Here is a 16,582-nt window from a genome sequence, read left to right on the forward strand (position 1 = left end):
CATGATTTTGACGAAAGTATGATTTGGGGAGAATGAGCTCAGACGCTGACTCTTGGGCGACGCTTATTTTCTCTCCCTTCGGCCACATTGTGTCTCGCTCTGTGTCGAGCGTGTCACCGACATGACACATAAGTGATGGATCGCATGATCTGTGATGACACCTCGCACCCCCTCACACACACATCAAAGAGGCCCCATGTAAAGGTGCTGCCAGGGCACACTGGAAAGCAATGCGTGTGTACGCGCGTGTGTGTGTAGGTCGGCAGCCGGACTGTGTCTGGGGAAATGTGACTGCGCTGACCCACTGACAGGCGCATCAATCAACAAATGTAGTGTGTATGCAGCAGGTAGATAAACATAAACGACTCAGGTCAGGCGCTTGTGCTGAATTCTAATTGTTGTCGTGTACACACATATATATATATATATATATATATATATATATATATATATATATATATATATATATATAGTGGGCCCCCGGGTTACGAACTTAATCCGTTCAGGTTCAGCGGCTACGCTCGTATCTCGAATTGCTCGTATGCAATCCAAACCCATGTTAATTCGTGAGTGCAACGCGCGCAGAAGCCTTAGGTAAAATCATCACGCTGTATACATAAATTAATATTAAGTGACATAATCTACTGTACAGTTACATTAAATAACAAATACAAAGGATAAATGACTTTTACCTTTGGAAAGACGTGACTTGTGCTGAGATAAGCAGAGATGAGCAGAGATGAATGCTCTAAGTCAATACGGTAAATCAGATATGCTATTGGTCTTACAGTGTCAAAGTAACTTTTTCAGTCAGGGTTTTCTCTACTTCCTTCCATCCCAACCAGCTGTGCCATCAAGCTAGATAAAGGCGTTCGGCCAATAGCATATCGGCACTTCTGTGATTGACGTGTGACACCGGCCAATAGCATCTCCGTGAGTGAGACCGGGTGACCTTAATCGACCAATAGCATATTGGCGTCTCCTTGACTGACTGATAATTATTTGCACTTTTTTTTTAAACGGTTGGAATGTATTGACATCTTATTGATTAAAACACATTTAAATCTGTGACGATTTTTTGTCCTGCAATCGGCACACTTAATTTCATGTCAACTGTTTTTCCCCGACGTGAATTGAGCACGGTGGAAGCGGCGAGGTGGTTGTGTGTGTTGCATTTACTAGGCAGCACACTTATGGCTTGTTCGAGCGTCAGTTCACCTATGGTTACAACTCACATAATTGCAACAATGACGCTGTCCCAATGCATATCGGGAGATCGTCGACTAACCTGACATGCAATCTTGTCTAGCAACCATTATATGGCGCTGAATCATCACCCGTAATAGGGTGCAGAGATTAACCTCTTGAGTTATTAAGGCCACGCATGTAGGCTATTGGTCTTACAGTGTTACAGTAACTCTTTCAGTCATGGTGCAAATCACGGAGATACTAAAACATCATCCTCTTATTTCTTCCTTTACCGCTGCTAGTAATTTTAGAAGCTATGTCTAACAGATAAAGTTTGCAAAGTCTTCAAAACATTCCGTTTTTCACTCATTTTGTCTACTTCCTTCCATCCTGTCCCATCAAGCTAGATAAAGGCGTTCGGCCAATAGCATATCGGCATTTCTGTGATTGACGTGTGACGCCGGCCAATAGCATCTCCGTGAGTGAGACCGGGTGACCTTAATCGACCAATAGCATATTGGCGTCTCCTTGACTGACTGATAATTATTTGCACTTTTTTTTAAACGGTTGGAATGTATTGACAATTAATTAAAAAAAAAACACACATTTAAACCAATGACAATTCTTTGTCCTGCAATCGGCACATTTAATTTCATGTCAGCTGTTTTTCCCTTTAGCTGTACAAACATAACACTTAAATGGTAATTTATTTAGACACCGTGAGTGAGACAGTCAGTGTGAGATTGTAAGACCAATAGCGTTCACGTTACCGCCATAAGTATCTATTAATGATTGTAGATGACGCAACTGTTGAATATATTGACGCAGTTAGGCGAGAACATTTCTACATACTCAATGGCTGGTTTGACGGAATGCTCGCAAGACGAGAGGTTTGCTCGTAAGCGGAGGACAAAATTCTCCCTGATCTACGCTCGTAAGGCGGAAGGACAAAATTCTCCCTGATCTACGCTCGTAAGGCGGAATGTTCGCAAACCAGGATGCTCGTAAGCAGGGGGCTGACTGTATATATTTTTTTTATTTTTTATTTCCACAGTAGACAACTAGATAATTTGTTCAATGACACCTGATGACTCAAAGATGTAGCAAAAGGTACATGAACACTTGGTATTAATAATATAATAGAAGACTGTGATCCATTTCTTGACTGATATATGATGAACAGCAAACTACACTAGCATGTAAACGTTCACGAGCTAACATGCTAACTCTACGCTAATTGCTCTTCATCTAAAATGTTAAACATACTGTAAGTATACACATTTCTAGAATCTTTCGGATACAAAATTACATTGAAGAAACCCGATTATTTTATTATGGCTATTGCAGAATAAAATACAACAGAATTGTATGCTCATTTCTTGTCTGTTAAATAATTCGCAGTAACTTAAACAAGCACTTGCTAACATGCTGATTGCTAACTTGACGCCAATTGCTTCTTATCTGAAATACCAAACGTAAGCAAACACATTTCTAGAATTTCCATCAGATGATACAAAATTACAATATTAAAAAAACTAATTACTTAATAAAGGCTATCGTAAAATAAAATACAACTGAATGCTGTGCCCCATTTCTTGTCTGTCATATGCTGAACAGAAAGCAAACTGCTAACATTCACACGCTAACATGCTAATCTAACTTGACGCCCTGTAACCATAGCAACACAAAATAAACAGTATGTGGCTCTTCAGCAGTCAGAATGCGAACATGAACTATAAACAAAACACCTACTTGGAAAAAGTACTCAAATATATACTACACAGAAACACAGAAAGGCTCCATATAAAAACCAGGGTTATGCAGCACATGCTTAAGCTAGGCCTCGGCATGAATTTTCCAGACCGGTGGTGTGTTTAGCCCACGAAATCTGATAAAGGTGTACGGGCTTCCAATGCCATCCTTGCGGAAATACAAGGCTCCACGTGACCCGACCGAGCTAAAGTGAGGTCTTATTGCAGCGCAGAAGCCGAGCGGCCGTTTCCACGGGCTAACATTTAGCTTTGTCTTTGACGTTTTGCCATCTTTCACGTGAGTAGAGAGTTTAAAGAGAGGAAGAGGACGGCAAAGGAGACGGGAGACGGCCAAAATAAACCCCTTGATAAATGCCTACCTCCGAAATAGAAACTCCATCCTTCTTTCCATCGCTCTATTATCTTTTTTGCCTTCCTCTCACGTGGAACGCCGTTGCCGCCACCGCCTCCGCCGCGGTTGGAAGTTTCGCAGACAGCGCGCCATCTGCGTGATCAATGGAGTTCATTCTTTCAAAGAACATTGGGTCGTGATGGATCTTTTCATTGGCCCTTCTCGGCGCAGCGAAAACTCTTATTTCCTCGGCCAAGGTGATGTTTTCGCCGGGGTGCTTTGCTCTTCTTGCTCTATTAGGCCTCATTTTACCCCCAAAATGGCGGACGCTTTATAATCTTAACAGAACATTCCCTCCATATGGTTTGGTTGAATTCCGGCACGGCATACGATCTCCACTCAATTAAACGTAATGAATTTAAATTAATACAAGTGTTGTGACTTGTTAGTTTACCTGGATGCAACACCCGATATTCAGTTGTTTGAACAGAAGGGAATTTTATTAATATTCGAGTTTGTTATGCCATTTTTCAATTTGCGAAAATGATCTACCCGTAAATCAGACCCAGGATAAACTTTGAAATAGACGTCGGCATAAAAAATTCTTTAATATGTTTGCATGAAATTTTCCTCAATATCTGATTATTATTTGTTGCTTGTATTTCTCTGACCATATCTGAGAAGTCTTGGGACTTGTAAATATCCCACTTCCCAATTTTCCCAGAATCCCTGTTGAATCGTGGAAATTTATGTTAGTTTAAGTGATATGTTTTAAAAAGACGGCTCGTTGGTTAGCATGTCCACCTCACAGTTCTGGGACCCGAGTTCCGGCCTTCCTTTGTGGAGTTTGCATGTTGTCCCCGAGCCTGCGTGAGTTCTCTCAGGGCACTCCGACTTCCTCCCGCACCCCAAAAAAGCATGGCACGTGTAAATTGCCCTTAAGTGCGATTGAGTGAATGAATGGGTGCTCCCCCCCCGATAGGCACCAGCAAGCCTGCGACCCTTGTGAGGATAAGCAGCTCCAGAAAATGGATGAATGGTTTAAAACCTTTACACACACATTTTAATAACATTTCTGAATTCCCACTTTTATCTGGCACAAGATCCCCAAATCATATCAATATATTTTATATTAAGCGATTTTATTCTTATGTCCTCTATCAGCAAAAAATCCCAACCCGACCTGGAAATAGTGTAAATTTGTGTGATGGGTTCTTTAATTGCTATTTGAGATATTTTGTTTTTAACTTTACATGTATCTGGCACAAAATTCCAACCAGCTAAGTAAATACACACTTTTTATTAAATTCCAAATTCAATTGATTAAATATATCCCCATTTTTTCCGCAACAGAACATTTAAAAATCTCTCTCTTTATGCAACTTTAAATAGGTTTATTTATCCTTATTTTTTCCATTACAATGCCTACAAAAATCTCCCACTTCCCATTTAACCCGAATTTGGCACCAGATCCCAACCAAGCATCTAAAAAGAACTCAATGTAGATCAAAGACTGATAAACATGTTGTTAAATGGATCTCATTAGATAGATAGTGTGAGTTCAGCTAGTGCATGTGTATGTGTGTGTGTGTGAGGACATGAGTGTGTGCCTGTGTGTGTTTGAGCGCGTAAAATTGGACAGGAACACAGCCAGATGTACAGATACGACTAGGCCCATCTGCCATTCTTCTCCACACACCCCTCCAACACACACACACACACACACACACACACACACACACACACACACACACACATGTCCATTCTGTTCCATTTTCGAAGGATACACACACACACACACACACACACAAGCAGCCGATAGCGAGAGGAAGCACAAAGTGATACTCGATATCGTGTTGGTTAAATATTGACACTTGGTTCTTTTACATTGCATTAGATGCAAACATAAGCACGCCTTGGGGGAGCTATGGTCGGGTTTTACATGCGCACACACACACACACGCACACGCAAACACACACTTACTAATAATATAAGTGGCAGGAAAACCAAAAGGAATGTTACATTCTTTGATTTTTTTTTCGTTTTTCCCTCACATCAACAATCAACAGCCGCCATCTGTCGGCGTCCCCGCATTTGGTTTGTCCGCTTTTTGTTGTTGTTGTTGTTGTTTATGTTTGGCCGGACGCTACGCCCAATGCTGCAGATGCCATCTCGCACATCCAAAGCAATCATCCGCTTTCGGGAATGGATTTTAGGGGTGATTCTTAGACTCTGGTTCGAATTCAGAAAACTTTATTCCTCTCATGAGACAATTAACTCATTGCGATTTCAGACGCAAATCTGAATTATACTTTTGTTTTATTGTGACTATTGTATGTGGGTGAAAATAAATAGAATGAAAGAAAACAGAAAAAAGAAAAAGCACTTCCTAACATTTTTTAGCAGTTTCCTTTATGAGCCATTCTGACTGTTTAGTGCGTTGTTGTACATTTTTAGCAAAGTTCAACATGTAGACATGGGATCTCCCTTTGTTTTACTTCCTAATCTTGCTACTATGATTGGGTATGGCATGTTTGTATTTTACATATTTGGCAGGTTTGCTAGCAAGGACAGCATCAACGGCTATTTTGATGTGATTTCACAGACATTAACCATTCTTGTCTTAAAGGGACAGTGTGTAAGACTTAAACTGTTTTTCATTCACAAGGAATACATTAAATGATTGCAAATTTCAAATACTTGCTGATGAATGGGTTCTTAATGACCAACACAATGTTTTAAAACTCATCGTAGGTCTAGTTATCATTAAATGATGGTGGCATGTTTGTTATAGCTACGGACAATGGTAAATGCAGCACCTGCAGCACCCCCTTCCGTTTGTAATGAAAAACTCTCTTAATATTACACACTGTTCCTTTAAATAAAGAGATGGTTCATTCCAATAAATAATGTAGTTTTTTCGTATCCTCTTTACGGTATTTTCCCAGCTTTGCGACAAATACAACTGTCATGACCCTAGGAGGTTGGCTGTATTTGTGTTGTTTTGTCTCCATCTGCAGGCGTTATAAGGTAATAGCGCTTATTTTTTTGTTGCCATCACACGACGGAGACGCTGGTCTGCTATTGGTCGGCCTCACTCGCTTCAAAATGGCGGAATGATAATACGGTGAATTCGCCTTGCGAGCCCAACCGCGGAACGGATTCACCTCGTAACACGGGGGCCCACTGTACTTGTCATTGCTGGTACACCAGATGAAGCGGTCAAATAAAACCAAAAAGATTAGAAAAAGCCCAAAAGATCAAAGAAAAACATAAAATCCTTGACAAAGCACAAAGTATTTGTGTCGTTAATCCTTCCCATGCCCACCAGACCAAAATCTCCCAAGATTTGTCGCTATCTTGCGAGCTCTGCAGCCTCCAAAAAGGGATTAAATGAGATTACCGCACTCACTGGTGCGAGTGTACCTAATATTCTGTCCGGTGAGTGTATATTTAATGAAAGTAGGTCCAGTGAACATGGTTGTCGTCCAATGTTGGGTCTCAACTCCTCCCTACGGAGCCCACCAAGGAAGGAACAATTTACAAAATGTGAACAACTTGTTTCAAAATGCCACCCAAAAAACTTGGGGAGGGGGACACATTTACGCACTGGTGGATCCAAACCACTAACACACACACGCACATCTGTGTGTGTGTGTGTGTCCTTTGCAATGTGCCAGTGTAGCAGAGTGTGAAAATATAATGAGGGTGGGACAGTGCAACGCTGTCTGGGGCGAACCATACCGACACATCGCACACACACATACACACGCACACACAAATAATAATCATAACAGTGATACCTCAGAGCGGCGCAAGGGCGGGGTTGAGTTGAATTGACAGTGAGAAAACGTAAGACTAAAATCAAGATGGGAGAAAATTCTGATGTTTTTTCATGACATCCGGCGTGACTGAATACAAATGACAACCACGAATGTCTGTCTAGAATACGTGCGACAAATTTGGAAGCAATCAGACAAAATCTCCAGGACAGTTTAGGCCTTGAAGGACTCCTGAAATTGCTGTTAGGAACCCAGGACCTAACCCTAACCCTAACTCTAACCCTAACACTAACCTTACTCTTAATAGATACTTAATACACTATTATGCTTGCATACCAAATTTAATGGTATCATGCGAATTTGGATTTAAAAAAAAACACACACAGTTTTTGATGGACCCAAAGAAATTCAGTTTGCCAAAATGACCCTGAAATGTCTGCTTTTAAGCAGAATGGGCAAATGGCTCTACATTTTTTTTAACAGACCTTTTTGAGACTTTTGTGGGTGTACTCATGACCGACATATCCACCAAATTTAATGTTGGTAAGACAAATTTGCTTCAGGAAGTTCTCTGGGTAGGTTTCATAGTTGTATCACCTGTGAAAATTGACTTTTGCTTCAAAGTAAAATGACTGGTTTTTCTATAGGGTTTTGGCCATTGTGGCTTTATAGTACATTTTTGGTCAACTACTCATGATAGTCAAATTCCATTCTGCTTGGTCACACCATCTCTTTAGGTGAATTTAGAATTTGAATTTAGATTTAAAATTTATTTAGAATATAATTTAGAATAGAATTTGTCTTTATAGAATTCCAAGTCAAAGATACTCAGGCGGCGATTAGGGTTAGGGTTTCAAACCTAAATGGTCAACTTCCTGTTCATTTTTAGCTATGGCTTCTCAAAACTTTTTTTCGTTGGTTCTCTCATGACCGAAGTCTACCAAATGTAATGTTCCTCAATGAAACAAACTTTGTTGGCTGAATTCACAAAAGCTTTTTACGTGGAGTTTGTAGTCATATATTTTAAAGAAAATAACAGTGAAATGGTTGCTTCCAACCAAAATGGTGGACTTCCTGTGTATTTTTGGTCAAAGTCATCTTGAGATTTTGAGTTAGTTTTTTTCATCTACTTATGACTGATATGTCTACATAAGTTCGTGTTGTTCAGCTTTGCGGGCTGTATTTTAAAAAAAAATTCAGGTGGAGGTTGTCTTTATATATTTCTAAGAAAATAACTGAACTGGTCGCTTCAAACTAAAATGGTGGACTTCCTGTGTATTTTTGGTCAAAGGCTTCTGAGAATTATTTGTTAGTCTACTCATTATCGACATGTCTACTAAATCTCGTGTCGTTTAGTGAAACAGGGTTTGAAGTTTTGAAAGAAAAAAATGGTCTTTTCACAAGGGACACGTTTGCTGAGTAAAACTGGCCTCGGGGGCAGCATTTTTAATTCCTCTGGTTTAAAAGTCTTTAAGAGTCTTGCAGTGGTTACGCAAACCGTTCACAATTCACCAACCTCCACCTATTTGTCTAATCCAAGGTAGAAATTGAAAAAGGATGAATTTGTCTTTGATGGACCCTCAGAAATAGTAAAATGACCCCCAAACGGCTGCGAGCCAAAACCTTGGAGGTGTAACTGTTTGTGTGTGTGCTTGCGCACGTGTGCGTGTCGGCGGGAATTTCATGAAGCATATGTCATCCTCCCGTACGGGGAATGAGAGCAGCTGACACTTAAACACACACATATACACACACACCGGCTTCACAAGAACCCTCAAATGGAAGCATTAGCGCTAGCTAGCGCAAATAAGCTACGTAAATATCCAAATTTTTACCATTTGTAATATTAGCATTTTGTGCCTGAATTTGAACTTTTTTACGATCATTTTTTGTACCTCCAAGTGCACGGAGGAGCAGATTGGTGTCACCTCAGCAGGTGGCGCTACGCCTGATGTCACAGCTTTGCAAGCTGGCAGCGTGATTGGCTCCCATTAAAGTTGGCATCAAGTGCCGTCATTGGCACCAGAACAGCTTCAGCGATGACCTGCTGCGATACATGCTTGCGTGAGTTGAATGGGCAACTGCTACTACAGCTTTCACTACCGAGGATACTTTTGAATGGGTTTATTCATCGATTAGTTGGTGGAAAAAACAATTAAATTGAATAATCAACCATTCTGGGCTCACTCGACCCAATAGTCCTCCCGAGTAGGAGCTTCTGCTTCAAACTGGAATGGCTGCTTTCCTTGTTGAATTTTAGGAATTTGATTTTTTTTTTTTTTTTTTTTTTAAGAGTACAGTGCTTTATAAGATTTGCATCCATTTGCAACCATGCGGTTTACTTGCAGGTTTTTTTTTTTTTTTCACCTGAGGACAATCTCTTGGTGAACAAAGGAGGACAGAAGAAGACATTATCGAAGTGTTGATTTTGAGGTCGAACTGCAATTTTGCTCACCATTAGGGGGCACTCTCAACGAATAAATGCGAACAGGCATGTTATCGTTGTGTTGGTGCAGTATCCTAAGAGTCTAATTGTCAGTGTTCATTTGAAAATATGTTCATGATGCTCTTGTTTCTAAATGTTAGGATATTTTGCCTTAACCTGGCAGTTTGAAATTAAAATTATAAATAAATAACCATAATAATAATAATAATAATAATAATAATAATAATAAGAATAATAAGAATAATAAGAATAATAAGAATAATAGGACGAAGATAAACAAAGAAAACAAAAAACGAGAAAAATGTTGATGATAAAAGAAAACATCAAAATCATTTACGTATACCGATACAAACGTATGCAAATAGGACTCCCTAGTGTTTTTTCCCATTGATTCTTTTTATGATATCATAAAAAAATCAAAGGAATTTGCATAATTTGTGACATATTGCCACAAGGGTTAGTTAAAACACAACGTGTTTATCCATGTGTGAAACCTCAAATGACCCTCAACAAAAGTAAAGAAACAAAGTATCTTCCATAAAACAGTTCAGTGTGATCAAACAGTAATTAACCGCAGCTTCCACATATTTTGTCCCAACATTTGATAATAATACTCAAGAAAAGATCCCAAAGTTGCTCTTCTGGCGGAAGGCTGTCACCTTGTCTTCTTTTGATAAGAAATAGGCCAGAAAAAGCCGCAGTAATCCTCCCTCGCAACCTCCCTGAATTGTATCGTAAATACTGGTGGAATTGGATAATAAAGTGCACGGGAATATATTGTGCGAGAGCACTGTGTGTCATTTTGGCTGCGCGCTGCTGTAAATCCTTTTGGAATTGGGGATGGAAAAAGCCACGCGTCAGTTAGATCCCCGTGCGATGCAGAGAACTGATGCGCTAGTGTCCAAATGTGAACGATTCCCTGGAATGTGTCGTGACATGGCTAAATGACGCAAAATGTGCAAGAATTCATGCATTATTCCATGACATGCATAAGCAGTACTCGGAATGACATTGTGACAATTTTACTCATTGCTTGATTTGCATTAAAATTTCATGTTTTTTTTTTTTGTCTTAGCTCACCACTCACCACTAGAAAATATTCTTCAGAAACAGACATTTTACATTATACTGCCATCTTCCTGCTAATTCCACAAAGCTGAAATTAGCTTGTATATTTAAGATTCAAGAGGTTTAATTTTAGATGCATAGCAGCACTACACAATGAAATCCTTATTCTGTTCACTTCCCCAAACAGACTTCAATAGAGCAAACAATTAAGTAGGCAAAAATTTACATATATACATATATATATATATATATATATATATATATATATATATATATATATATATATATATATATATATATTGCGACATGAAACTAGCTTGAACTTTGAAAACCTTTCAGGAAGAGTGTGTTTTCATAAAACCTTTGAACATGACCCTCAAATGGCAACTATAAAGAAAAATGGCAAATTTCCTGTGTCTTTTCATGCTTAGCTTCTTGAAATGTTTTTTGTATCTTATCAAGCCTATTCAAATTCATCTAGCCCGGGGAAAATGTTTTTGGGGATAAATTAATCTTGGTATGACCTCTGGTAATTACCCACACAGCAGCAGTCTACCAAATTGTGTTTGTCCAAGTTCTGATGATGTGGTGTTGTTGCTGAGCTATGCCTGTCCCATGATGACAACACCACACGGCCACGTAGTATACAGTCCCACTGTTAACCATCAAGTGAATTCCCTTGGAAAGTTTTTAATTCACTACAATCCTGGAAAATGGCCCAATACAAAATGTTTTCCATTTAAAACACGCTTAAATTAAATGTTCCTCTGATTGTGAGGCAGTGTATGTGAATCAGGCTTAATGTCCTTACCCTCAATGAGATGTGCTTTTTTTTTTTTTATTTCGCGTCATTTCAATCTCTGTGCTAATGCGCTACTGCTTATGCTCATCTCTATGCCTTTGTGCACAAACCTTTGGGGTTACTAAATTTGTGAAAGACTTGATCAAGATCTGATTTTGTGGAGTTATTATATGTTCATATCTTATGATGATTTTGATGATTTGATCAAACTTTGCAACTAAGTCGACTAAGTGAATACCATATGTAGATACAATTTTTCAGCAATCCCATAAAACAATAACTCAAGCACAAGTTTTTATTTTAAAGTGAGTAGCCTAAAATGGCTATCCTGACCCAAAATGGCCACCTTTCTGTGTCTTTTCAGGCATTTCTTTTTGTACGTATACTCGGCCTGCACGATTATGGCCATTCATTTTCATACTTACATTGATTTCTGGCATAAGGTCTTTCACTTTGCTACATCCATTTTTCATGTTTATTGCTTTATCCTGCCTTCAAGTGTTAAGCTTGGTTCAAGCTTGAGCTCCGCGCATCAAAATGACGTTATTTCGGCAACCGCACCCCGCCGCGTGGCCAGATTTTCCGCAATGCATATCTTCCGTTATTTCTTTACAAGCGGATAACATGGCTGATGAACTATATCTTATGAAAGTTTGCCGGTACAAATACATTCATGATTTGGCTGAAAGGGACCATCGTGACCTAAATACGGTAAACAACTCCTGGATTGTTGGGGAGAGATGAGGAGTCTATTAAAAGAACACTTGGAAGAATTTCGTTTGTTTGAATCTACTAGAATTCTCTACCTCTGTTATAGAGTAGTGTTGTTTGTATGCTGTAGACTCCATATACTGCCATCTACAGTATGGGAGAATATCGACTGACTGCGGGGGAAAGACGCACTGAGTATAAAGTGCTGTAAAATGCGTGCTCGCGCATCAAGCATAAACCAAGCCAGACTTTTGCTGCAGGCTTGTTTTCGCTGTAGTGAGGGTTTTAGTGCAAGGTAAATGCAGAGAAAAACATTTTGTATTATGCGACAGGGTTTTTTTTTGTTGTAGAGGGAAGTAAGAAAGAGGGAGAAGCTTCAACGCATGGAGAATTTTTCACACCGGGGGGTATTTTTGCATATGCAGGTTTTGTTGAATTTTACTGTTGGCCAATTTACGCGTTACACACTCCCTGACAAGATTTACGTAGCTTAGTGAGTCGTGATTCGACCTAGTGAAGATGACCTATTGTGCTAGAGTTCACTGACCTTGTTTTCTTCTTTCCACAGTTTGCAGCAGTCACTCTGCTTCCTCCAGTCCCAGTCAGGCTGCCCCAGACTCTGCCCAGCCTCATTTCTCCGCCTCACTGCCCACCTACCTGCCGGTGCAGTGCCAGCTGAGCGGCGTGGACTCCGCCTTCTTCCTGCGCGACGCCAACCAGGACGTGATGCGCAATGGGAGCTTGGCGTCACGAACCGAGCCCTTTTTACTCCAGCGGCTGGAAGTGGGAGCGGCCGCGCCGCATGCCCTGCCCGCCGTGGCGTGCAACTACGGCAACCTTAGCGCTGAGCAGCAGATCCCCGTGGAGCTGCTGCAGGGGCCGCTCCCTAGTCTGCAACCTGCTGCGAGTCACATCACCCTGAACTGGAAGGTGAAGGGCCACATAGTTGTGCCCAAAGTGGGGTCCACACAGCCTTGGATACAGGTACAGCATTTCTTTTCTTATGTCAAGGCGGGTATAAATACATAGGGTTAGGGTTAGTAATTGATTTCTTTAGTAAATAAAGCACTAATGGACTAAGTTACCCTATGTAACGAAGTACTTAACGAAGTAATCATTGACTTTAGTACTGAAGTACCTTAATCCTGATGTGTGAATGGAATCAATTTCTTTGAGTATGAGCTACTTTGTTATATAACTAATTACCAAAAGTATATTTTTAGACCCTCTTTTAGCCAGTCCAGACATTCAATTCATCAATCAATAAATCAATCAATCAATATATATATATATATATATATATATATATATATATATATATATATATATATATATATATATATATATATATATATATATATATATATATATATATATAACTTAGTGTTTGGCTAAAAGAGTTTCTGAAAATAAACTAAGGAATTGATTACTTGTGGAAATAAACTACTAATGTAATTAATGACTAGGCAATTACTGAATGAATCAATTATGTAAGTAATTAATGAATTTCTTTAGTAATAGATTACTTTATTACTTAAGTACCTTGATAATAAAGTACTACAATTTTTTTTTCCAAATTTTGAAAAGAAGATGGGAGTCTGCGGTTTTAATTGGATGTGGCCATTTTGGGATCATCTTACCTTTTTTGAAGGGTTCTTCAAATGCAAGGCATGTCCAGCTGCTCCTAATTTGCACCGCTCGACTCAAGGCGAATGTGAAATTACAATGATCCGCTCTGTCGTCCCTCGGATCATGTGGCAGCCTTGGCGGAGGTCTATTTTTTTTCTCATGTTACTCCATTCGGTTTTCAGGTTCTGTTTTACCTGGTGGGGCGCCGTTGGGACGAGCCCGACCCGCCTCCACCGGGCCTCCTGCCGTGCGTCCGAGCCTTAGCGGTGAGAGATCCAAGCGAGGCGTCCCCTTCGGCTGGCTGCCGACTGCTGGGGCCATCGGGCATCTGTGTGGTCCGCTTGGAAATCCCACCCGCCTGGTTTATACCCTTGCAAGCCAGAAGACGGCCAGCGGAGGGCGCGCTGCCCTCCCTGGATGTCTACTACTCCATCATACCAATGGAGGGAGCTGGACCGGAGTGTCCTTCTATTGTGAATGAACTGTGGAAGAGTCCAAATGTGAACGTTGGGCCTCTTGGAGGTCTGGGCATGAGCCCGTGGAGCCCCCTGGTGGAAGGAGGACTTCAGGACATGGAGAAAGTCGGCTCGGTGGCCATGAGCGTAGGCCCGGTGACACCCAAAGGGGAGATGCTGACTCTGGACCACAACGTGGACATCCTAGTGCCCCCCAGCCCAGTCCGGCTGGGGAAGACGGTGTCATTCGCTGTCTACATGAAGACAGACTCGCATGCTGAGCAGTTCATCTTGAGGTAGGATTACAAGGCTTCCATTGTGTTGGATCGTTTAACGTTTTTCTTTCGGAACATGAAATTTGGTAGAAATGGACAAGAACTCTTGTTTTTCTGTGAATTTTGGCCCTTTTCGGGCTCCTTCAAACTATCCCAGGCCAATTTTAATTGCCGTATTTTTCGCACCATACGGCAAACTGTATTATTAGGCGCAGTATCGATTATGGGGTCTATTTCCATACTTAACCTAAACATAGGGCATAACTTATCAAAGGCGCTTGCTCAAACATACGCTCGGCAATAAAAGGGAGCACACATAATGCTTCTCTCTGAATGGTTTATCGTTCCCAGTGTACTACATACAGTACAATACGCAATACATAGAGTTCTATATTTGGGTTATCGCTGCCTGCGTACGTACTGTACGTAATCAAAATTCTATGTTTGGTTTAACACTGCCTGTGCACATACTGTACATACTATGTAATGGTCTCTGATTGGTTTATCGCTGCTAACGCACGTAGTGGCCCCTCCCCTTACATCTCCGTCTCAGAGGAGAACGGTCCGACATTCAGTTATGCGTACTTGACAAGTATTAAGTATAAAGTTCTTACAAATTTAGGATCTCTGCACGTACAACTTGTTTTGATGTCAATGGCAATGTATGACTATGGTTATTCACTACCACTAAAAGTAGATCTTTGACACCTATAGGCTTCAATGGCAGTAAATGAGATTACTTGAAAATGCAGCCAATTCCAATCTGACAAACATGACATTGAGTCGCCATGACTATCATGAGTAAACCCACCATAAAATCTGAAGTGCTCAGGCTTAAAAAAAAAAAAAAAAAAAAAAAAAAATCCAAATTGCGGTGTTAATCATGAATAGACCCCCCCAAACTAGGTTCTTGAAGCCTTACCTGCAAAGACCCAGGAAGTCTGCTGTTTTGGTTTGAAGTGCATTTTCGATAATTTGTGTCTTTTTCAAAGGTTCTTCAAAGGTGAAAATTCAGTTCATGCTGAGGCAGGAAGGCAAATTCTCCATCTCCGCTGGCGTTTTTCCGCCTGTTGTTTTCACTTTTTTTTTCCTTGACTCCCCCATCCACCTTTTTTCTGTCATCGCTCAACGCCGCAGCCGCTGCCTCCCAAGCTTGATGGCTGTCACCTTTGTGTACTCAGCCTCTTTTCAGGAGCCAGCAATGCAAATAACACGTTCATGAATATGCATGGGGCATGCCGGGAGAGTGGGAAAACAGAAAATGAGATGTTGGCAAGACGGAAATGTTGACAGAGGAGCGATTACGATACGAATGGCTCGTAAGGGACAATGCAAACATTTTAAAAAGCATTTCAAATAGCACATTTCCAGCAAGCGGCGTGCTGCAGTTGGGTCCTGTTTTCCGACCAATCATCGGGCAGCAGTTAGAGCGCCATTCAGCACAAGTCCATCCAAGCCACGGTAGAGACAAGACAACTACTGTGACTAACAGCGTCAAAAAAACAAAAGTGGGACCGTTCAAAGACGCTAATTTGGGGACTACTTCTGATGGAAATGTCGTAAAATGCATGATGCTAAGGGGGCATGCGGTAGCATGAATATTTAGAGAAGCTCATGAACTGTAAATCAACCAAAAAAAAAAAAAGTAGAAAAACTGTGAAAAAAGCACATAAATTTTTTTCTGTATTTTTACCGTGTTTTCATATTGCAAAAATGAAAACCTAATGTAAAAATATATAGAAAATGAAGAAAAATACAAAAAATATGGATTTAAAGAATAGTTTAATATCATGGTGTGGAAATATAAATATTTTAATTTGAAAAACTGGGAAAAAAAACACTGAAATACTGAAATGAAAAAATACTGCAAATATTGTTTTTCTGAAATAAACATCCAAAATAAAGTGAAACTAACAACTAAGTCCATCACCTACAAAAAGAACATTTTGGATATTTTTTTATGAATGCCAGAAATAAAAACAGAAAATAAAGACAATGCAAAAAAAAAAAAAAAATCTGACTTCATACAATTGTTTCATCCAAATATAAAAGCACACTCTCAGAAAATTCATTAGAAAGCCGCTTATCATCGCTATATGATGCATTTTTCCGAAACCAGGCT

At 40.1% G+C, this 16,582-nt stretch overlaps 1 protein-coding gene across 1 annotated transcript in view; it reads left to right on the forward strand.

Moving 5' to 3' along the window:
* The window catches only part of LOC148429099 (transmembrane protein 132D), a 172,691-nt gene that overhangs the window by 46,816 nt on the left and 109,293 nt on the right, over positions 1 to 16,582 (forward strand). Inside the window, exons 2-3 of the mRNA XM_088413848.1 lie at positions 12,670 to 13,085; positions 13,913 to 14,481. Coding sequence (XP_088269974.1) covers positions 12,670 to 13,085; positions 13,913 to 14,481 — 985 coding nt within the window. The remainder of the gene's footprint in view (positions 1 to 12,669; positions 13,086 to 13,912; positions 14,482 to 16,582) is intronic.

Source organism: Hippichthys cyanospilos, chromosome 1 (genome assembly GCF_059441005.1).
Source record: "Hippichthys cyanospilos isolate Australia breed blue-spotted pipefish chromosome 1, RoL_Hcya_1.0, whole genome shotgun sequence".
NCBI lineage: Eukaryota > Metazoa > Chordata > Actinopteri > Syngnathiformes > Syngnathidae > Hippichthys > Hippichthys cyanospilos.